Consider the following 24,396-nt stretch of genomic DNA (forward strand, 5'->3'; position numbering starts at 1 on the left):
CTCATGAACTAAGACTGTCTGTTTTTGTAATATCTGTATGATAAAAACTATCATGAGGCATCCAGAGATAGTTTAATGAACTGTTTTTCTTTTTCAGATAATCCAGTCATTGATGGAAGCATCAACATCATCATAGCAGTCTTTGTTGAAGTCATCATCATCATCATCATCATCAGAGCAGGCTTTCTTGGAGTCACCATCAGAGAAGTCTTTGTCTTCATAGCAAAAGCAGCAGAAGTGTCAGCAAAAGTAAAGGCAGGAGCAGTAGTAGCAGCAGCAGCAGCGGGAGCTGTAGCAGGAGCAGCAGTAGTAACAGTAGTACTAACAGCAGGAGTAGGAGCTGTAGTAGGAGCTGTAGTAGGAGCAAAAGCAGGAGCAAAAGCAGGAGCAGAAGTAGGAGCAAAAGCAGGAGCAGCAGCAGGAATAAAAGAAGGAACAAAAGCAGGAGCAGCAGCAGCAATGGCAGCAGCAATAGGAGCAGCAATAGAAGCAGCAATTAGAGCAGCAATTAGAGCAGCAATTAGAGCAGCAGTAGGAGCAGTAGTAGGAGCAGTAGTAGGAGCAGCAGTAGGAGCAGCAGTAATAACAGCAGTAGTAGGAGCTGTAGCAGGAGCAGCAACAGGAGCAAAAGTAGGAGCAGCAGTAGGAGCAGCAGTAGTAGGAGCTGCAGTAAGAGCTGTAGTAGGAGCAGCAGCAGTAGGAGCAGCAGTAGGAGCAGCAGTAGTAGGAGCTGCAGTAAGAGCTGTAGTAGGAGCAGCAGCAGTAGCAGCAGCAGTAGCAGCAGTAGCAGTAGTCATCATATGCTTTGAAAACATCAAAAGGTAAAACGACATTCTGCATCAATTAATTGTCTTGTTGTTTGTATTGATGATGTGTCTTCTAAACATTTCTCTTTCTGTCGACAAGAAACAAACACGTGACAGTCCACTACATGAATAAATCTCTAAAAAAATTCTGCTCTGAATGAATTACAGTATAAAAGTTAACATGTTAAAGGAGAATATTGTTATCATGAAGTTATATCTAATGTTCTATAATGTTCTAATATGTGTTTCCTCCAGTGATGATCTAATGATCTGCTGTAGTTTAGTGAATGAATAAATCAGTGAACCCTTTCCTCTCAGTTGAACTCCAGCTTTCAATGAACCACTGTCTCAGACACAAAGATGATTTCAGTCACAGTGTGAGTGTCAGACTGACTGGAAGCAGAGTTCAACTACATCCATGATCTGAAAACATTCAACTCACTGAAATGAGGAGAAACCAGAAAAACACAGGAAGGAATCATTATTGATGTGATGGTTTCATTTGATCTGTAGAAGTTGGTCTTGAGGGACAGCACAGTGGAGTAGTGGTTAGCACTGATGCCTCACAGCATTGGTTTGAGTCCATTCTGTATGGAGTTTGCATGTTCTCCCTGTGTCTGTGTGGGTTCTCTCCAGGTACTCCAGCTTCCTCCCACCATCCAAAGACATGCTGGTTAGGTTCATTGGTGATTCTAAATTGGCCGTAGGTGTGAGTGTGAATGGTTGTCTGTCTCTCTGTGTTAGCCCTGTGATAGACTGGAGACCTGTCCAGGCTGTCCCCCACCTCTCACCCAATGACAGCTGGGATAGGCTCCAGCCCCCCCGTGACCCTTCACTGGACAAGTGGTTACAGAAGATGGATGATGAAGTTGGTCTTTATCATCAAGATATGTTTTTGATGCTGATTTTCTTCTTTTGTCATTTAACAGTCGTAGAGAAGGTGGAGGTCAAACAGTGGCTTCAAATGATGAAGTGGTCACATTTGGAAGCAACCAACAAGACAACAACACCTCTCCGCTTCATCCTAAAGGAGACTCTGATCAAACTGATCTGTCCTCAGGGCCGGTTTTTGCTATGGGCAATGTGGGCGACCGCCCAGGGCGCAATCTATGTGAGGGTGTACAGGTGCCCTCAAAAAAACCCCAAAAAAACCTCAAAACAAAACTCACCAGTTTTCTAGACCAGTGGTTTTCAAAGAGGGGCGCTAGGGGGGCCTCAGACAATTGGAGGGAAGATAAGAAAAAAAAATTAGAAAAATGAAAAAAATATAATTGATTTATGTTTAACCATTATTATAAATATAATCTAATTATTTTATTAATCATTATTATAAAATATAATCTGATAATTTTATTAATCATTATTATAAAATATAATCTATTTTTTTAATCATTATCATAAAACATTGTCATGTCAGATCACAATTCATCTCAAGAGCAGAGGGGAATCTGCACTCCAAACCTGTAGAGGGCAACCACACACAGGAACTCAACAGGTGCTCTCAACAGGAAGTCTTATAGGGACCATATTTGCCTGCGCACCAACTGGAAAAGCATGGCATGAAATGTTTGGATGCTGCTAACCTCCTCACTAGCTCTTGGAAGTCAAGACCACTTTGTTTGTTGTTAAACTCCTCACTTACCTGAAGAAAAGACCACAACTCCTGATCAATCCAGAAGACGCAACTGGTATGGAATGAACAGCTTTGTTTGATTGATTGGTGTAATGAAGTCGTGCTTCTGGAGTGAATTATTATTATTATTATTACAGTTTGTTATGCTATGCTCTTTGCTATGCTATGAATATTGGTGAATTTAATTAAGTGATGATGACCTTATGTAGCTGTTTGAGACCCTAAGTTAACTTAAATTACTTTTGTTTAAGAGGAGTGTAAAGTTTGTTTAAGGATACCTTTGAAAGAAAACATTTACTGTTATTTATTTGAAACTAAATTAATGTTTTTTTTTCTGTTTCTTGAAGGTTATCAACCTATTCTATTCTGTTTATTATTTTCAAATCCATCATTTATTCAACTGAAAACATCAACTCAACCTATCGTTAAGAAAATAAATGGAAAATAAGAAGAATTGAGTTGTCCTTTGCATCTCTTCAAGATTGATCAAGCAGTTTTTCAAGTTTGGGCAGAGTTGTGGTCACAAAAACACACAGAACTTGACAAACATAGTTATTAATAATATATCATATCGAAATGTTATATTTGCCATGCTCATCTTTCTGATTCCCTGCCAGTCAAAACATCATTCATGACCTTATAATATGTATAGACCTGGCGGTGGCACCATTTATCAAGATGCTTTGCTCCTAAAGCTAGCGTGTAGCTAGCACAAAATGGACAGGTTTTTGACAAGAAAGAGACTGAAAGAACAGACCAACAGCCCTGTTGTGGAGGACACTGCTGCAAAAAAAAACCTAAGAACTCCTGGCCAACTAAAATCAGAAAATATGAGGCAGCACTTATGCTAAACAAATGTAATAGTTATTGAATAGTGAATAAAAGTAAGAAAAAACATTATAAAAGATGACGTTTCTTTACATATTTTGTAGCATTGTCTTTAGGTTTGCAAAGGGGGTCCCCGGCCAGAAGCTAATGCTGTTTGGGGGGCCTTGGCATGGAAAAGTTTGGGAACCCCTGGTCTAGACTACCGCTCATTTCCATGTCAAGTTAGTGGAGTGGGCACTGGGTTGCCCTCATTGTCGCGTCAACTTGCTGCCGAGAGTCATACAGGTTGTGTGTGTGTCAGAAGAGGCAAGGGGGAGGGGGGTGAGGGATAGACTGATCCCAGGCCACACAACACAAACTGCTTCAAATAAATTGTATTTCATTCCTAAAATTAACATAGACCCATATACCTACATGTAATTAATTGGGTTATGTGAAAAATGACAAAAATAAATAAATAAATAAAAAAATCTGTGCAGTCATCTACGTGACTTGCGTAACTCCGGTTGATTGACGGGTGAACAGACGGTGTTGGCAAAAGGTAATCTTCATCATGGATCAAAGTAAAAGATCAAAGGGATGGTTCGCCCAGGGCGTAAATCTTGCCAGGACCTGATAAGTGACTATTAAATGATTGTGAGCTTTAGAAATTCATCTCCAATGGACGAATGTAAACAAAAAGAGGACAAATTAACCTATGGACTGAAGGATTAAATGACAGTCTGAAACATTCAGTTCATGAGTAATGTTTTATCTTCCAGTATCCTCCTTTTTTTCTTCTTTCTAGAAAATGAACCACGTGCTGCTGTTACTTTAAATCAAACGACCACTCACACAGCTCTGATGAAGCAGATTAGTTGAGTTCTGGATAGAACTTGACTCATCTGGGTAGAAACATGATGAATTCTGCTCCTCATGTGTTGTAATTAAACACAGAATGAACAGTTAAGTTTCTCATAATAAATCTCCCAGTTTTCACTGTGGAATTGCCAGGTTTGTCAGTACAATGTCAGTGAGCTCACCTGGTAACAACTGGTTTAATACAGTATGACAATAAACAAAGGTTTGCACAGTAGCAGAATGTGTACAGCATTAACAAGAAAACAAATGGCTATAATTGCAAGTTACTTGGTGGGTGGAAGCATCAAAGAATGCCGTCTGTTTTTACCTTTTTGACCGTTCAAGATACACAATGAATTGTATTAATAACTGATCAACATAGAGGCTAATGCCATGACTTTCGCTCAGAAACAATAATTGTTTGCTCCCAAATATTTTGAAGTCACACAGATTACATTTTGGGCACATATGTGACTAAAATGGTTGTAATTTCAAGCCTTGAAAAATATTACTTACTTGAATTAAAGTAATTTTTGGGTCAGGCTAATCTGGTTTACACATATGTGTGTGTGTTTATATAACTTGGCTTTCTCCACTTTTGAATTATTACTCTCAAATAAAAGCTCAAGTTAAATAAGTCGTATATGGTGCACCTTGACTGAAATGTTTATTTCATATTCAAGTTGAGTTCCATACAATTCCAAGACTGTCTGCATCACAGATGACTCTATTCTGTGAAATCCTTTAGACTCACCTTTCCAGTGGAGGTCTCTCCCATCTCACTCACTGTGCTCCTCTGCCCTGACTCCTACAGGCCAATAAGGCTGGTGGAGTGATTATTATTAGTCTAATTATTATTATTATTATTATTATTATTATCTACTGGTGATAATCATACGTGAATGAGCTCAGCTCCTGTTTCACAGTGTGCATTCATGCGTAAAGTGAGAAACACAGCTGATGCTCCAGAAGGAAGTCACCCCAAAGATATGGTAAAGAGAGTCACACTGAACTCTATAAACAACCAGGACCTTCACAGGGGATTTCAGACTAACTAGCTATAGCTAGCTAGCTAAGTAGCAGCGTTCTTTTACAGCTGGAATGTAACTTTTGAGCCAAAACAACAAAGACGTGCGCAGAGATTGTCTGTAGTGTGTAAGCCAGGTTTTTATTTGCCAAACATGGAGCATTTCATTAATTACATGGGACTTTCTGCTGTTAGCTGGGGGCTGGAGCTAACTAACTGTTACTACCAACAGTGATGAATACTTGAAAAACGTTCTTCTAAACATTTGCTCATCCATCCATCCATTCATGTTCTGTTCGGCTCTATGTGGCTGCGGGTACCGAGCCGCAAGGTCGCAGGGAAAACGTGGACTGGATCTTCAGTAATGTGGGGGTTCTGAACAAGTGGAATGGATTGATAACGTACCAAAGGGGCTCTCTGTACGGTACACTACGAAGTGAAGGGAAACTGGCAGATATATGATCACATTTAAGTCCTTAAGGACAGGTTATATGATTATTTATTTAAACTGATATGCTGGCATTTTTTGTATAAAAAAAATAAATAAAAAAAAATAATAATTAATATAACAACACCAAACTATTTAGGGGGGCTTAAGAATACTTTAGGGCTGAAGCCCCCCTAAAACGGGCCTAGTAGGCCTACGCCACCGCTGTCATCATGCATACGACTTGTTTTTTCTGTCCTGGACTCGGGCTTGACTCGGACTCGAACCTCTTTGGACTCGGTCTTGTCTTGGACTCGAACCTCTTTGGACTCGGTCTTGACTTGGTCTCGACTAGTCCTGGTCTTGGACTTGTCTTGGACTCGACAAAGGTAGTCTTAACTACAGCCCTGTCTTTCTTAGTGTTGCGTCGGTCGCGAATGATTCGTTCGTTTGAACGAATCTTTTGAGTGAACGTACTGAATGGAATCACTTCATGAACTGATTCGTTCCTTTCTCAGTTCAGTTGAGCTCAGCCGCGAACGTGCCGTGCCAAGGACAGAATCAGTTCATGAACTGATTCGTTCCTTTCTCAGTTCAGTTGAGCTCTGCAGCGAGCGTGCCGGGGGGCAGTCTAACAATCAGACATTTGGTCACAAACACAGGCTGGAAAAATGCAGGCACATAATGTTCGGTCTTCGGTATGTATTATTTCACCAGATGAAGCACCATATTTGCATTAGACCTACAGGAGAATACATAATATAAAACAGTGTATATAATACCCTTACATTATTACACGTCTATAAGCTCTGACTGCCATGCAGATTTAAATATCAGAAGTTTTTAAAAGTAACAGAATTTCTGCTGTAGCTGTGATGTGTGTGTGTGTGTGTGTGTTTTTTTAAATATATATAAACTCCTGCTGCTGTAGTGTTGGCGTCAATTTAGTGCCAAAATCCGCGCGCATAAAAACCATAATCAGCGCGCATAAAGACCACTCTCTACGCGCTCGCTGTCTCTGTACACGCGCTCGCCGCCACACTCTACGCGCTCGCGGTCACTGTATATGCGCTCGCCGTCACTCTCTGCGCGCTCGCGGTCTCTGTACACGCGCTCGCCGTGACTCTGTGCGCGCTCGCGGTCTCTCTGTATACGCTCGCTGTCTCTCTCTGTGCCTTCTGCTCGCTCGCCTTTGCTGAGTTTTGGCACTTTGTGGGCGGGCACTGAATAGACGGACCCCCAACCCCCCTCCTTTCTGATTGGCCACTACTGTCTCCAGGTCACCCACACAGCACAGCGACGTAGCGCCGCCGTAAATGCGACGCATGGGGAAACGTAGATGCTATGTAGCACAGAGATAGTTTGCCCATTGACACGACGTCGCGACGACGTCGCTTACCGCTGCTCCGCCGACGTTCCAGCGCTCTCTGCGCGATCTTCATGCTACGGGTCTACGCCGCCTATCCTACACATTGCCTACGTAATTTGTGCTTTACAGAGCCCTTATATAACCTTTGCCAATATGGCAATATGAATAATAGGCCTCTTAGCCTATATTATTATTGTTATTATTATTATTATTATTATTATTATTATTATTCATAATATATAATATAAAGAACTGACAAATACACATAGATAGGTGCATCGATTTATTTTTATTTATAAGAACAACAGCAAAAAAACAAACAAAAACAAACTAACGCCTCCTTGGGTGGAGCCGGTCATTGGCCAGACGGAGCCACTCCTGCAGGATCTTCTCGACCTCTGCCTCAGAGCAACGATGGGCTCCGTTGCGCAGCGCTGATGCTGGAAATATAAGGATATTAAGGTAAGTTTTTATTGCAATGTAATGCATCAGCAACCCACAGATGAGCACAGTTTCAAAATGTTAGTATTTTAAACCTCGTTTTGCTGTAATTATAGAATCAACGGAAGCAATTTCCTGCTGATTGACAACACGTGGTAGGTAGGCTAGGCTACTTGGTCAAGACTGCGGACTGTTTTCTAACGGTTACTTGCGTTGCTAGAGACAGGTAATTATTTTAAATTTAGTAGAAAATTGTGTCAATTTGTCCCAATTGTCCTTATAATATTTTTATTAATACACATGCATATATGTTAATAACTCTGCTGGAATATAAAATAATTTTGATGATTAGCCTACATGGGAGAAATACTTTAATTCACTGCACAACACATTATCCCAGCGGTCACACACTTTTCAACCACTTTTCCATGAAAATTAAAAAAAAAAAATAAAAAAAAATAACAATTATTGATTTTTACTAATGACACATGATTTGGATATGTTCATGTCTGGGAAACATTTGGGATAAAATAGATAAACGTTACAATCGGACGCATCCCGCTTAATAACTAACGCCATGCTCCATTTTATAACAATATGAATCACTTGCTAGTGTGTTAGTTGGCTGTCAAGTAACTTTATTTTGATCTCAGCACCAAAAAAAGGCTCCCAGGTTTCATGTCACCTCAAACTGCCTGCCAGTGTTAAAAGTGTAAAAATCTTTAACTTGATTAGACATGTAGCTACATAAAGATTTAATATGACTTATGTGTCACCTTGTGCCTTGTGTCTTTTATTGTGTTTGTAGGCAGTCCTACTTACATATTATGAGGTCTCTGACTCTGGAGTTCTTCACTCCTCTCTTCTGTCCACGGCCGCACCAGTTCAGCTGGACAGCCAGATGGGGGGCAAACACTTTCTGGCATACCCTCCATATCATTTTTTTAAGCGTTTGCCCCCCGCTCAGAGACAGCATTGACACCTGTGAGAGAAAAAAAAAGTTTGATGATCAGAATGAGAGCTGGTGTACTTAGATGTCTGTTACTCAAAGCCGCAGCATTAATAATGTGTGCAAGTTGTGTAGATTTAATCACATTCTTATACATCCAATTAATGATATTTTTGTCCTTCAGAATGGATTCCCAGAAATACTTCTGTGCCTCAGTGCCTCCCTACAGATGAATGGTAAGGTGTGTCTGTGATTGACCAAGTACTATATATACACACACACAGGACGCATGTTAGTTTCATTACCAGCTTGTTTTTGTTTTCAGCGTTATTCAACTTCCCCTCAAGTTCATCCAGTTCTCCAAGGGACTGGAGGGGAAGCTGAATGTCAATGTCCTCATGGGGCAGGGGTCCTTCAGGGGCAAACTGCGGCCTCCCCTCCGCCTGCAGGCTTTGGACCAGGGCAGTGAGGTGCTGGAGCTGGAGCTGCACCTCGCTGAGGGCTTCCAGTACAGCTCTTTCAACAGCTGTTTGAACAAAAGCAGTAATGGAGTGATTAAGGTAAATTAATATTAATATATATACATATAATATATATATATATTTTTTTTTTTGTTGCAGAAATATTCTAGGAATTTTACTATCCCGTTTAAATCTTACGTGTGCATTGTGCAGGGACAAGCCGGCCAGTTGGCCAGACCCTGGCTCTTGAGGAAGAACCTGAAACAAAAAATGACGGTCAATTATAGCATGGTATGCACCGTTACAAAAGGACTGGAATATTTTGGACTGGAATATATTTTAATGATTTTTGGCAACACATCAATCTAGCATCCCTGTTACAGTCAAGCGTGTCAAACATTATTGCCAAAACAGTTGTACATCATTTGATTAAAAAATGAGTTAATTTCTACTATGAACTGATTGTGGTCTTACCCTGGCAGGTTGACCTGGATGTCGACCCTGCCTGCCTGTCTCCAGGTGGAAAAGGAGCTGGTAATACAGGTAATTATGTGTAAATCAGTTTAGTCACAAACAAGTCAAGCAATCAAACATAATGGTTGAGTCATAACCCTTTTTAATTTCTGTTGCAAAAAAATAACCCTTGTGTCACCTTAGAGGACACAAGGGTCCTGAGATTGACTTAGATTCGTATGGGCTAATGTGCGACACAATTTTGCTAAAAGAGCTGTGCACCCTTTGACAAAGGGGTGAATTCACAAAGAGTGAAATGCATCCATCAATTCAGGAATCAGGAATTGTGCATCATTTGCCCCTGCTATTACCCTGTTTTAAGATCCAATTCACAAAAGATACTGTGCTACTGATATTCCAGTGCAAACATGCCCATACAGTGAATAAGTAATTGGACCTTTTTACGTTTGACTGCATTTATCCATGTGACAAAGTTACTGCCTTTGTGCCAAGACCCCACAAGCAGGACAAATAGCAGAGAGGAAAAAAAACTTAATTGTAAGATACATATGTACAAGATACAAGTCTTGACCGATGGGAGCATGTACGCATGCATTGTATTGTGCATTCCTAAACATATTTGGTATTTAATACCCCAGTCTGTCAGCCTTGTTGGTTTTTAAGACACAAACCTTCAGACTGTGAAATAATTTGAAGAGGGGGAGAAAAAGGAAACACTGAAAAGCACCGAAGGGCCCATCTCAAGAACAGCCTTTAAATAGCAATGAAGTAAAATGTGCAGCAAACCCTTTTACAGAACTTTGAAGGTATGTTTAGGCTTCAGACCACATCCTGCAAGATCCTTTGCCTTCGCCATTTTATTTTATTTTATTTTTACTGCCGCCCATGGTTAATCTAAGATGAGGCTAAGCCCATACTTTTAAGTATGGGTCTGAAACTTTCTCTCACAACATTACTGTATGTATTCATTAAAATGTTGATAGGCGCTAATGTCAAAGTTTGGCGTGACAGCCCTTATAAATGCACTTCAGTTTGCACCACCTCTCTGTAGAGGCAAATATTGTCACTATAATTGTGTGTGGGTATATTAGCGTTGGCATTTGTGAATTGGACTTTGTGTGCAACTGGTTTGCAATGATGTTAATTTGCATAGATAGGGGGCAATGTTACCTAATTTAAATGAAGTCATTGTGATCTTACCCTGATAGCTTGATTGTGGCCTGGGTGTGGACTTTGCCTGCATGTCTTGAGGTGGAGTGGTGGCTATTAAAAAAGGTAATGATGAAAAATTACGCACAATTAAAGCAGTTGAGTTCAGCACACAAAACCCTTTTTGATGTGTCACCTTTGAAAAGGTCTATGATTTGACTTAACTATAAGGGAAAACTTGTCACATTATTGCCAAAAGAGTTGTGCATCATTTGACCATGGAGGATTTAATTTCTACTATGAAGTCATTGTGGTCTTACTGTGGTAGGTTGGCCTGTGTGCAGACCCTTCCTGCCGGGCTGGAGTTAGACTAGCGGCTGTTAATACAGGTAATGATGTGTAAACCAGTTTTGCCATAGCAAGCCTAACAATTATAGCAGTTTATTTCCTCACACATAACCCTTGTTAATTTCTGTAATAACTCTTGTGTCACCTTGGAAGAGGTCTTGGGTTTGACTCAGATCTGTAAGAGAAAAGGTGTCACAAATTATTGCCAAAAGAGCTGTGCATCATTTGACAAAAAAAAGGACATAACCTCTACTATTAACTCATTGTGATCTCACCCTGGTAGGTTGGCCTGTGTGCAGGCCCTTCCTGCCGGGCTCGGGGTGGACTAGCGGCTGTTAATACAGGTAGTGATGTTTGAAATTACGCTTGTCATAACAAGTCAAGCAGTGAAGCATAGCAGTTAAATCCCTCACCCATAACCCTTTCTGTTTTCTGTAATAACTCGTCTCACCTTGGAAGATGTCTTGGGTTTGACTCAGATCTGTAAGAGAAAAGTTGTCACAAATTATTGCCATTATTGCAGTTGTGCATCATTTGACCAAAAAGGATGTAGTTTTTCTACTATGAACTGATTGTGGTCTCACCCTGGCAGGTTGGCCTGGTTGTCAACCCTGTCTGCCTGTTTCGAGGTGGACTAGGGGCTGTTAATACAGGTAGTGATGTGTAAATCAGTTTCGTTATAACAAGCCCCTCACACAAAAACCCTGTTTTATATCTGTTACGTAAAATTAACAATTGTGTCACCTTGGAATAGGTCTTGTATGTGTGGTTATTTGAATTATTATTCGTTTTAATCTTAACATTTTCTATTATTTTTACTGAATCTGTTATTTTCAAGTACAACAGATACAATTAAATAATTGGTGTGAAGCAGCATCTTTTAAAAGGTTCTGGGGGCCAGGGTCTCATTTATAACCATTGCGTACGCACCAAATGGGGCCTGAAAGTGGCGTATGTGACTTTCCACGCCAAGGTTGTGATCTATAAAAAACAGACTTGACAGGAGAATATGCGCAGCCCTAACTCTGACCCATGCGTACGCATGGTTTGGAGGAAAAGGGGAATGGGCTCTGTGTTAATACCCCAGCATGCATCACGTCAAGTCAGATCTGCACAGATCTGCATGAAGTCGAACACGCCTATTGTTGGACAAACTGATTAATCCAGGTGTGTCTGACCGTTGTGACTACTCAGATCACATGGTCATGGCGAGCGAAGGAACGGAGGAGCTTGAACGCACCGCATCATTTAAATCCCCTGTATGGGAGCATTTTGGCTTCCCTGTCAAGTATAATGATGAAGGAAAGAGGTTAGTGGATAAAACCGTGACGGTTTTATGTTGCACTTTTTGTTGTCCTAGCCGTATATGCTGTTGTTGGCAGCGGCAGTATCGGCAGTTTCTCCTTTGCGGGTGGCTGTTGCTCCGTCGCTGCTCACAGAGCTGTTCTGACAGAGCGGCAGCCGGCAGCATGAGCGGAGGGTGGGGCGGGTCGCAGCGTGTATGTGAGGAGTGATTGACAGATGGCAGACACTCCGTCAGACGCTGCTCTGGCTCTGATTGGTTGTTTTGTCTCGCGGTGGATTCTTGCAAATCGCAGTAGAGGCAGTAGGTGGGACCAATGGAGCTGCTTTTTTTCACAGATTACAAGTCTCGTGTCTTACTGCCTGGGCATAGGGACAGTTTTAGGAAATATCACAAGAAGTTACTTTTATTAATGTTACCTTCTGCACCTTTAATAAACAAAAGACAAACTTATGTTTATTTGTCTTGTCTACCAAATGTACCTTGTGTACCAAAACTTATTGAAGTACCCATCTTTCTTGTGTTTATTATCATTTGCCACATAATTACAGCAACCTCGTGCTAAATTTAAGAAAAGTTTAATAATTATCCGATTAGTCGACTAATCGTTTCAATAGTCGGTGACTAGTCGACTATTAAAATGGGCGCACGCAAAACTTGGCTTTTGGGCGTGCGTACATTTTTAGTAATGATCCTACGCACAATTTTATAAATGAGACCCCAGATCACTTAAAATGGGAATCCACGCCACGAAAATCACAAAGTGTCTTACTTTTGTGGGTCGTCCCGAGAACAGCCTGCCTCTTCCTGGGTAGAGTTGAACCTGCTAATAGACATAGTAGAGTTGCTCTTAATGTTTTACTTTCTGGCTCAAGAGTCACTATGAAGTTTCAGCTGTTTCTGTGACATGATTAAATGCCATGTTGTTATGAGTATTTAAAATATAAAATTCAATATGTGTGATGATTTGAGTGTACTTAAACTTACTGGAGCTTTGCATTCCTGCAGGCCTTTTCTTCTTGGTCAGCTGTGGCTTTGAAACTAATGTTGGAACTAATCACAGGTAAAGAACAAATAATGAATCATAAATCACTTTACAAAAGACATGGTTGTTGGTTGTGATATCAGTGCATGGACAGCAGTTCATTTTTGTCATGTCTTGACTTCTCTCTCTTTTTTGGTCGCTACTACTGTCTGACGAAGGGGAAATTTGTCCCTCTAGAGTCTCTGCTACATTGACAATTAATACCCCAATCAAAAATATTTTTTTATGCATGTCTTACAGGCCTAAGGTTGCAGGTCAGTGTGAAACAGCCAGTCCTTAGGGGGGAGGAGAGTGCACACCGGCATAGATGAGGTCCTCACAAAACGTGAGACAAATTAAGAGAGGAGAATGTATGTAGCACGCTCGTAGCCTTAGATGCAAAATGATTTAATAAGATTGTATGAACAAAACCAATGTTTCGACCGTGATGGTCTTCTCAGGGTGTGACACATTCGTCGTCCCTGACGAGGAGCATTGCGGTCGAAACATTGGTTTTGTTTTGGTTTTGTGGTCAAGAACTAGGAACTATTGCAGTAGATACCACTTACTGTTATTTTTGGCCATAGCTGTCAGTGTTGGAGGGGTTGGGGGTGTAGGAGGTGATGGCAACTGAATCAAGGCCTTTTTCTTCATTGAAAAATTGTCATCACTGTCCTGATCCCCATCGTCTTTCCACCAATGTGGCCTTGTCCTTTTTCTGCAAGTTTAAACAATAGGACTGAGCAGACAATATGAAAAGCATTTCAGTTGTATGGCAAATACCCTAATTTATATGCTGATACATGGTATTATATGAAAATACATGTTATAATTCAGTGGCAGCACATTTCTAGTATGTGCACAACATTCATTTTGCAAATTAGATAAATCTGAAATAAAACCACTATGTAACTGTTTTACAGATTAGTCTAATGACTACTTACTACTTAAACATTATTATATACATCCCTGTATTTGTGTTTGAATGTGTGCCCTATGATTATGGAATTTGGTGGTACTGAGAACAAATTCACATATCTTGGAGGGCTATCAATGTCAAACAGAACTATCCTGTTGTGGACTGCAAGCTTCCCTGGTACTTAATTCTCACTCTTAAGTAAGAATGACAACCTACCTCGTTCTTTTCTCTCCCTCCATATCTGAATTTAAATCAGACGTCTCACAAGAGGTTGTCCATTTCTGAACAATCTTGTCCAGTATGTCTGTGGGGGGGACATACTATGAAAAAGTCATATTTCCACTGTTTGGTAATTGGACTGCCTACTAACCCACAGACTGAGATGTTCTAAATGTGTAGTTAGGGGTTAGGGTTAGGGTTAGCAAAATAAATAAGCGTTTTTTTGAAGAAGTGCTTCTGTAATGTTAATAAATTATGCTCCTAGATTTGGATTTTATGTGTTCTACAAACTGTATATTTTGTTTTTCAGATTACCTGATTCATATAAGACTCGAACTTCGTGCCGTGTCCATCCTTTCTCTGGCTGTGGGGCCTCCCTGGCCTTTATGCTCCTGAGAAGCGCAGCTTTATTGTTGTACGGTGGCCACCATGCAAAGGCACCATCTAGCCACTCCTTGGCAACTGGACCGGTAGATTGCTCTTGCACAAACTCAACCAGGGAGTACATTGCTGACCTGACGGACACCAGGTTTAAATTCCACAGTCAAACCGAAAATGGAAAAACACAGACAAAATATAAAGAAATAAAAATAAACAGAAGAGGGGTTCAATGTAAGAGGGGAATGGAAACAAATTTCCCCTCAAAGGGCACCAGGAACACCTTCTCGTCGATGCCTTCGATTTCGCACATGTTGGTTGGCTCACAGACTAAGTCCACAACTCTAATGCCAAGGGTTGTTGATGGTAGTGGATAGTCGAAGAATGACCCTTGATCGGCCAGTTTGCTAAATACAATGAACGTTTCACCTCTGTAGGAGATGATGTTGTCAACCCTCACGACAGAACCCCCACTGGACACAAATCTGTTTGCCTGGTCCAGCTTTATTGTGAAGCGGTTGGTTCTAACCTCACTGAACTGGGCTACCTCTAAACCTCTAAACCAGGGGTCTTCAACGTTTTCCAGGCCAAGGACCCCCAATCTGATGGAGAGATGGAGCGGGGACCCCCTACTTATATATATATATTGTATAAAATTGTGTTTTATATTAAACCGGTCCTATAGTATGGCACAGCAGCATAGATCGTTTATTTACATCAAGATGGTTGACTCTGTTGCCGTTTATGATCACTACTATCAGGAAATCGCCCATAAATATATGTTATATAATAGTTAGAGCCTTGATTCTTTTCCCCATAATCCCCAAGCTGTATAACATTTAAAAAGAACTTCATGTGTGTTTAAAAAAAATTGTGGAGGTGAATATAAAAAAATGTCTAATCAATCAAAACATTTTCGCGACCCCCCTGCAGTACCTCCGCGGACCCCCTAGGGGTCGCGGACCCCCTGTTGAAGACCTCTGCTCTAAACGATTCAGGTATGGGACCAGAAAAGTGTTGTTTTTTCAGTTCGAATGCTCTGTTTTTGTTACAGGTTTGCCACAGGGGGGTCTCTGACAGTCGTCTGACGATTTGGCTGAGTGGTGACTGTGGTTTTCTTACAAGCCTCTTGAGCCTGTGCAGAAAGGTTTCGTATTGGAAAGTACTGAAGTTGTCCAACACGCCATGCCTTTTCACATCCTCCACCAAGTGTATCACATTGTGGACGTTGTATGAAATGTACTTTTTGCCATAGAGTTCTCCAAAGTGCTGCACAAATGACGTCAGAAGTGCATTTGCGTACTCTGTACAGTCTTCTGGGAGTCTGGAGTTGGTAAGAATGTGGATCCCCACAGAAAGCAACAAGAAGTTGTGATAAATAGCACTGTTTAAAATGTCTTTCAAAAGAACAGGTCCTGTGTATAAGAGAAACTGTCTGAATTCTGTTGCCTTCCAGCGATCCAGTTCTCGCAGTGCCCTGGGTCTCCGAGAAAACTCGAGAGGGACATGGCTTCTAGCATCTGTCAGTCTTTGGGAAAGTTTGGCTATGTTTTGAGAGGAAAGTCGGCAGGTGAGAGGACCCTTCAGCCACAACATGAATAGTTTCCGCATTACACCGAGGCAGATCAGGTGCATATAGTCCAGAGGAAATCCTGACACCATTCCCAGGGATGTTTGTCGCAAGGGAGATGGGCCAAGGTGATGTTCTTCATCAATCATCTGATCAAAGTCCTCATCAGTCCTCAGAGGGGCATTGATCTCGGGATAACATACCCTGTTGTCAGTGAACACCCCCTCTTGTGTACATTTGCCACAGCCAAAGTAACCAGTGTGACCTTTAATATTTTTTATAAATGCACAAGCTGGTGCATCGCACACCATTGAAGAGATCTTCAGTGTAAGTCTCAGGCCCTCAAAATCAAAACCACCCTCCAACTGTATGATTTCGTTGACAAAGTCCTCGAGGAAATCATGGATGGACTTGGGTTTTGTGGTGCCACAGAACAGCCCTAGAACAACGGGATCACCCTGGAAGTTCTGCACGTGTCCAAGGATGGGCCATAGTTGTGTTGTCGAGCTCCTAAAAAGTGGTAGGCCATCAATATTGGTTTGCAAATTCACACACATATGTTGTTGAAGCTGGGCTTTATTGGCATTCAGTATTGCCTTGATTGCATTAAGCACCCCAAAGCTTTTTCTGAGACATCCACTGACCGCACCGTACCAAGCAGTGTCCTGGAGTCCCTTGGAAGAGAACTGTGATGTGGTGTGAGCAATTTCAGCAGATCATTTAAAGCCGCATGGGGAATTTGGTGCTCTCCTGCCCAATTTGCCAGACTCCTTCGCAGCTGGTCACAGTCTTCGTCGTCAGAGGTTTCCAAATCGTCATCTGAGACAAGTGACTCGCAGGCATCAAAGAAGACATCACTCATTGGATCCAAGTCTTCACATCTCAGCTCTTCAACCTCAGGTGTTTGGCATTCCATAAATATGTCCTCGCTGTACTCAGCAACACTTGAGGAGACTGCCTCAGCCAATGAAGGCGATGTTCTGTTATCTGAACTGACTAACGCCAAATTTCTGTTGACTCTCTCCTTAGCTTTACGCCGCAGAGTCCAATATGATGGTATGTTACTGGTATTGGCCATGCTCTCTCACAAGCAGCACAACAAATAAAATGTTCTACTCAGAGGCCTGCCTGCTCATCTGTGCCTAGATAAGGGGCACGTGAACAAAGGTAAATTATTTTGCACTTTACCTGGCCTCTACAGGAAAGTGCCAACACACTTTAACGCACCTGAAAGTAAAAGGGAAAAAACATTAGCATACTGGAACTGATGGGGGGCAACACACAGCAAAACTCAGTGCACAGGTTAATGGTATGCATTGGGTAATTAAGATCCAAAGTGTGTGTCCGTATTAGCCCATGAAATAATGCAGCCCCAATGAATAGCGTTAAATATAAAATGCAGTCCATTACACTTAATACACACATCTACCAGGAATGTGTGGCCAATATATTTGCAGTACATTGATGGTATTTGGTATTTGATTATTTGCTAATGGCACATGATTTGAATTTTTCCTGTCTGGGAAAAAATTGGAATTAAATGGGTTTACACTGAGCAGTAATTAGAGGAAGCCTGCATCATCACCCGCCTTAGGCTAGCGCACAGGTCGTAATGGGTTCTATGCACAGCTCCACTACTTCCTCAACTTAATGCTGCTCCTTTATTTCCTGTTTTACAGGAAATAAAGGAGCAGCATTGGACAAATTGATTAGTCCAGGTGTGTCTGAGTAGTCACAACAGTCAGAGCATTAAGTTCAGGAAGTAGTGGAGCTGTGCATAGAGCCCATGGCACACTACACATAATAGGGAAACATCCTACGGGCAGATGTAGAACCTGTGACCGACATGAGTCAGTACAGCATGTTATGATGGAGTGTAAGGAGTATGAGAGAGAGGGGAGAGAACTGAAAGCAGCCCTGCAAATGGAAAAAGTGAGTTTTACTATAGGAAACCTGCAACAATCGGGAAATGTTAGGTGTGTAAGAAAGTACCTGAGGGAAACAGGATTAATAGACAGGGTTTAGTTGTTTATTACAACTAAACCCTTATTACAACTAATTATTATTATTATTATTATTATTATTATTATTATTATTTATTTTTTTATTTTACTGCTAATTGCATATATCTATGTGCTAATTGAATGTACCACACTCCAGTCCGATAGGTAGCGGAAGTGCACCTGTAAGCTGGATGCCAGCCGCCATTCAAAATCAACAGAAGAAGAGGAAGAGGAGGAAGCCTGCAGGTCTTGCAGGCTGTGGCTGTGACGGGGACGACCGTTGACATATTCACTCTTACAGGCAAGTTGGCCCAAATAATAATGCATAGATTATTAATTTAGCATGCTTTTGTGTGTACGTGTGTGTGTGTGTGTTCAGTTAATCTCACACAAGCGTTTTGTATGGGAATGCGCGGTCGCGAAAACTCAGTCTGCAAACTCAGCTAAAGTTTGCTAAGTTGTGTACGTTAACTTAGCCATCTCAGGCTGTGGCATTTAGTTGCTTTGTGGACCATTATGACTAAATGTGTTTTTTTTTCGTCTGTAGGGCTATGGCTAGGACTGGCAAGCTTTCGACGCAAGACGAGTAACGGTAACGTTTCTGTGGGCGACGGAGTCAAGTTAAACGAATATAATTAACGTAAACGTGTGAGATGGTGTCAGTTGGTCAATTTAAATAACCGTTAGCATAACTACTTTACCTTAACATTCACTTAATCTTATTATGACACATGTAACCTAACGTTTCATACGTAGTTTTCACGGTAACGGTTAACTCTTGTTGTGTTAACGTTGGCTTGGTCGTGTTGTTAACACTTTCCCATAATCGTTCACCGGCAGAAATATATTTTTGCTGATGGTAACATTAACGGTAGTTTAGTTGCTTTTTAATTGTTTTAGTGGCACTTTGTCTGAGTCTAACAAAATTACGGTATGTTGTAACTATAACATCATCTGAACTTAACATGTTACTTTGTTAACGTCAGCCGTTAATCCAAGGAAACGTTAGCGTTAATACTGACACTTAAGTGACACAATTGGGTAAAAGCGAATTCACTTACCTGACGTCTACAAAAGTACAATAAAACGAACTGATTATACTTAATAATTATATATTTACAGATGAGAAAGTCCAAAAAATATTTACAAATATTGATATTAACGATATCGAGGAGACGTTTAAATCGAGCAGACGAGTAAAGCGGAGCTGAGAGTAGAGGAGTTTGGCGTTGCCCTGGAAACGGTGGTAAAAATTCGCTCGTGCCTGCCACCATGACAACCGTTATGATAGCTGACCCAGTCAAATTAAATCCAGCTATTCGCCTTATTCACCTGGCGGCCATTTTGAAAACTCGAACGCCGTTGAGGGGTACACAAACCCGGAAGTTTGACTCTGACGCATACGATCTTCAGAGATTCAGCTGCACCAGCAATGGAAACTCCAGTGTGGACCACCAATCTTTCCTGTCTGCCCGAATTAACCATACAAAATGTGGAGCAGTGGGCCAGTACCGACTGCAACATCCCCCGGGCAGTGTTAATTAAGGGATACAGTAACTGGATCGAAGGTTTTATCCACGACATTGAAGGTATGAATGGACGCTAATTTACGCTAATTTACGCTAATTTCTGCTAGCTTGTAACGTTACTATAGCAGCTAGGGGTAGTAAGCTTAGCAGTGATATGGAGTTGTTGACTGTGTACTATGTCAGATTTTATTTAACACTTAACATGTATTTAATCGACAGTTAATAGGAGCCCATCACACATATTTGTGAGGGCTAGGTGTTTTCCCTCGGTGCGGAAAAATGAGGCACCTTACAACATACAGGTATCATAGTGCTAAGTGGACAAACTGCTCAGTTCGCAGAGCAGTGCCACAGTTAAACCAGCTTGCTAAATGTTCATTATGAGTTTATATCAACAATGCACCTTTCCCTGTCTGATTGAAAATAACATGTTGATTTTATCTCATTAACATGTTATCTGTAGTTGATGTAATATCACATAAGCTTCATTGATATCTACTCAAATATTATCTTGTTTCAAATGAGCAAAGCCAGACAGGGCTAGGTGCATGTTGCTATTGCTTGTTGACAATGATAGTGTAATGACAGTATAACTATCAGGTAAGTGATAAGGTAAGTTTTAACATTCATGTTAAGATAAGAGTTGCTCAGTTCTTGGAGCAGTGTATCCAGGGTTGAGGAAGGTTCTTCAAAATGTAATTAGCTTACAAATCACTTGTCTGTTTAAAATTGACATAATATGGAATCCATACTGTTCAATCTTAATATGTGACCCTGCAAGGCGAAACCAGTCGCTTTGGTAAAATTTACAAAATTAAGTTATTGTGCTCTGTATACTGTCGAATTATGCGAAAACGTGAAATTCAACATTTTCACCCATACGTTTGTTTATCGTGAATTTTCTCAAAATAGCACCGTGCGCAAAGCGACTGGTTTCGCCTTGCAGGGTCACATATGAGCTTTTCCACAACCCTGACTTTTTTGTACAATGAGTGTCCAAGATATTAGGTATCTTTCAAGTTGTGTTCGCAAGTATCACAGCTGTAAACAACCTACCAATACCAGCATGTAGCTGTAATATTTTCATGACCGATCAATTAAATGCCAGATGTACCTGATTCACTGCACACTCAGTTTACGTTATATATATATATTTATGCCATATATTTGTTAATAGCAACTCTGAAGTGTCAAGTGTCTAAAGTTTGATTATCTTTTCAGGTGGAGCTGTCACTTGAGCAGCCATTTATAAGGGAGACACAGTGCAACTGCAAAGCTGGCTTGGGACAGTGCAACCATCTCATCGGGCTGCTCTACACTCTCGCTCACTTTGCCAAGATGGGCTACACATCTGTCCCCCCAACAACGAGCAAGACGTCACTGCCTCAAGCCTGGCACGTTCCATCGAGGGCCCTGGGTGTCAGTGCAAGAACGGTGAGCTCTGTGAGTGTGTCAAAGCTAAAACCACCGGTGACCAACGCACCTCCGCCAAAGAGGCAACGCTCGTCTGAAGGGGTGATGTCAAACCTGTACTGTCCTGTGCCACTCCCGCTTCCATCAAATGCCTTTGCAGAGAGCCTACACCGAAACCTGAGTCAAATAGAAAGCAGGAGTCAGATGTTCAAGCTGCTGGAGGAGAACAGAAAACAGCCTGCTGCTCTTGTCTCTACCGACTTTGGAGACCTTCCAAAGGGATCTGTGCTTACCTACCACGCAACACAGTCTTCCAGGGCTAATGATGATCCCCTGTTTCCCTTACCATCACAGCCATGCTCATTTTACACTGTCCTGGATGACACCGAGTCGTGCTACTATGGTGGCCTGGTGGTCACTCAGGCTGTTGCAGTACAGCTGGAGATAGAGACAAGGGAACAGAGCAATAGCAAGACCTGGCATAAAGTTCGAGCCAATCGTCTTACCTCCTCTTCCTTCAAGAGGATTTGTTCAAGGGTGGCAGACTACAACGCATTAGCTGCCGATTTGAAAAAGAAAATAGTGCAGACTAAGGTGATGAAGAGAGGTTTGGAACTGGAGCCTGTTGCTGCGGCCGAATATCAAGACCTCACTGGCAATGAGATCTTCCCCTGTGGGTTCGTCATCAACCACCATGCCCCACACCTAGGTGCCTCACCTGACCGAAAAGTGATTGACCCCAGTGCCTCACCAATGCACGGCCTCCTGGAGATCAAGTGTCCCAACAAAGGCAGCGTGAAGGATTGCAAATACTTGCGTTGCAAGGCTGATGGTAGCCTTAGCCTGAAGACCACACACGAGTACTATTTTCAAGTGATGGGGCAGATGGGCATCACTGGTTTGAAATGGTGTGACTTTTTTGTGAAGTGCAGTGATGACCATCACTTGGAGCGGGTGCACTTCCAACCAAAGGAGTGGGAGAACATGAAATGTAAATTGGACACATTCTTTTTCTCTCACTTTCTGCCTTCTTTGTGTAACAAAATCATGTAATACATCACTGATAATCTGTTTATGTATATAGTTCTCTTTTGTTAATGTTTTTTAAATGGTTTGTTCCTAATGTAATTTCTAATGTTCCGACCTGTTCCGGTTCCTTTTCCATACTTCTATGTACAAAGTTACCTTTACAAACCTAGACCAGTGTGCCTATCAGTGTTTTTTTTTTAATGTTTTCTGATGTTCCGACCTGTTCTGGTTCCGGTATATTAAATTATAAAGTTATGAAGGACATCATCCATGTGTAATACAATTGTACTTTATTCTTTAGATAGATAGACATCCAGTAGCTTATACATACACACACATACACGTAAAACAATCAAATCACTCACAGGTATGTAAAAGTAAAGAGCATGAGAAGTGATTATAAGGTCTGACAGGGACTGATCCTGTGATACACTGACTATGATAAGGTGCTATGGTAACAATACAAGTTCACATATTGTATAGATTCATAAAGAAGAAGAATAATGATGGTTAAGGATTTGTATAGATTCATAAAGAAGAACAATAATGATGGTTAAGGATTTGTATAGATTCATAAAGAAGAACAATAATGATGGTTAAGGATTTGTATAGATTCATAAAGAAGAACAATAATGATGGTAAAGGATTTGTATAGATTCATAAAGATGAACAATAATGATGGTTAAGGATTTGTATAGATTCATAAAGAAGAACAATAATGATGGTAAAGGATTTGTATAGATTCATAAAGAAGAACAATAATGATGGTTAAGGATTTGTATAGATTCATAAAGAAGAACAATAATGATGGTTAAGGATTTGTATAGATTCATAAAGAAGAACAATAATGATGGTTAAGGATTTGTATAGATTCATAAAGAAGAACAATAATGATGGTAAAGGATTTGTATAGATTCATAAAGATGAACACTTTCTATTCAAGGTTTGAATACATTTGTGGATATTAAGATTTCAGTTGTAGAGATTTACCTAACATTGGTAGATATTTACATTAACATTACAATTTTAAAAGAGAGGACCTTGAAAATTAGTCAAAAGGGCACAGACGGCCCACAGTTGGTTAACGGATCCCACCAGTGTCATGGGTAAGACTTTATCAAAAATATGGTACTCTTTAATCCGCCTAATAGCGCGCTCTACATGAATTCGCAGTCTTGCTATCGCTTGAGTCTTTCGAACTTCGTCTGCAGTGAAGTGTCCACTTGGGCCTAAAAAAGGAGGGATTACAAGGGAGACCTGTCTTTCAGAGAGAAGGTCCTCGATGAGAAAGCCTTTATCGGCCATTACCATATCTCCTTCTTCGAGAACAGAAAGGATACCTGATTTTTTGGTAATTTCTTTGTCAGATATTGAACCTGTATATAAATCACTGACAAAAGTCACTTCACCTGAGGGGGCAATGCCTATTAGGCCCTTAAATGTGGTGTTACCTTTGTAGTGTGAATAAATCGCAGAGTTAAGGACCTTGGAGCTAGGTTTCTGTACATGAATTTCTGTGCAATCCAATATAACTCTAGTAGCCGGGAACGTGCATTTAAAACAGTCTGGCATAAGTTCGTCCACAGTTTTCCTTGAAGGCCAAATTGGAAGTGATCCCAACATAAAATACAAAAAATTGACCCAGGTCACACAGATCCTGCTTACTGTTGACTGTGAAACATGGAAACGGGTTGCAAGATCCTGCTCAGGAAATCCCTGCCTCAACCTACAAAGAAAAAGAAAAAACTGGTCCATAGTGGACAATTTAGAGGCGCTAAAGCCTTGACGAAGTACCTCCTCACTTGTATGTTTAAGTCGCTGAGCCTGACTCCATCCCACCATATTTTCTGCAGTAGGTTGCAGGGCCATAAACACAGCTTTAAATGTATCATAATCTGGGAACCCTGTATAAAATGAAATCTGTTTATCGTCACCTTGAAAATTTGAAATCAAAAACTGTTTTTGTTGAAGCTCTAAAATTAAAAGTTCTTGATCACCGATGGTCTTGCGGGCTTCCTCAAGTTGATCTTGAAGTGAGGGAGGCAGTGCAGCATATTCATGGTCTGGGTGCGGAGGGGGTGTCTCTTCACTGGAAGTATAAGAGAAACATATTGATGGACACATTAGGTGTTTTACAATGATACTCATGCTCAATTCATGTAAACAATTACATCTTTTACATACCTCAACACATTCACACCATGTCGATCATCGAGATCCGTGGAAACATTACTGGAAAACAGAGAAATCAACAGAG

General features: G+C 41.0%; 2 protein-coding genes across 4 annotated transcripts; one reads left to right on the forward strand and one right to left on the reverse strand.

Moving 5' to 3' along the window:
• Positions 1 to 12,251: 12,251 nt before the first annotated feature.
• On the reverse strand, positions 12,252 to 16,782 carry LOC311503647 (uncharacterized protein). 2 transcript variants are annotated; one of them, XM_084566499.1, is made up of 3 exons: positions 14,533 to 16,782; positions 14,215 to 14,302; positions 12,252 to 13,797 (listed from the first exon to the last, which is right to left on the reverse strand). In XM_084566499.1, exon 1 carries the CDS (start codon positions 16,720 to 16,722, stop codon positions 15,493 to 15,495), a length of 1,230 nt encoding a protein of 409 aa, XP_084422625.1. In that variant the 5' UTR covers positions 16,723 to 16,782; the 3' UTR covers positions 12,252 to 13,797; positions 14,215 to 14,302; positions 14,533 to 15,492. The 2 variants fall into 2 exon arrangements, with proteins under 2 accessions (XP_084422625.1, XP_084422624.1); XM_084566498.1 differs by having other exon boundaries at positions 14,215 to 16,782.
• Positions 16,783 to 16,862: 80 nt separating this feature from the next.
• Positions 16,863 to 22,619, forward strand: LOC311503648 (uncharacterized protein). Of its 2 annotated transcripts, XM_084566501.1 has the most exons (4): positions 16,863 to 17,332; positions 18,326 to 18,469; positions 18,716 to 19,757; positions 20,919 to 22,619. In XM_084566501.1, exon 4 carries the CDS (start codon positions 21,036 to 21,038, stop codon positions 22,161 to 22,163), a length of 1,128 nt encoding a protein of 375 aa, XP_084422627.1. In that variant the 5' UTR covers positions 16,863 to 17,332; positions 18,326 to 18,469; positions 18,716 to 19,757; positions 20,919 to 21,035; the 3' UTR covers positions 22,164 to 22,619. The 2 variants fall into 2 exon arrangements, with proteins under 2 accessions (XP_084422627.1, XP_084422626.1); XM_084566500.1 differs by having other exon boundaries at positions 18,716 to 22,619.
• The last annotated feature ends 1,777 nt before the right edge of the window (positions 22,620 to 24,396 follow it).

Source organism: Chelon labrosus (assembly GCF_963514085.1).
Source record: "Chelon labrosus genome assembly, chromosome: 18".
NCBI lineage: Eukaryota > Metazoa > Chordata > Actinopteri > Mugiliformes > Mugilidae > Chelon > Chelon labrosus.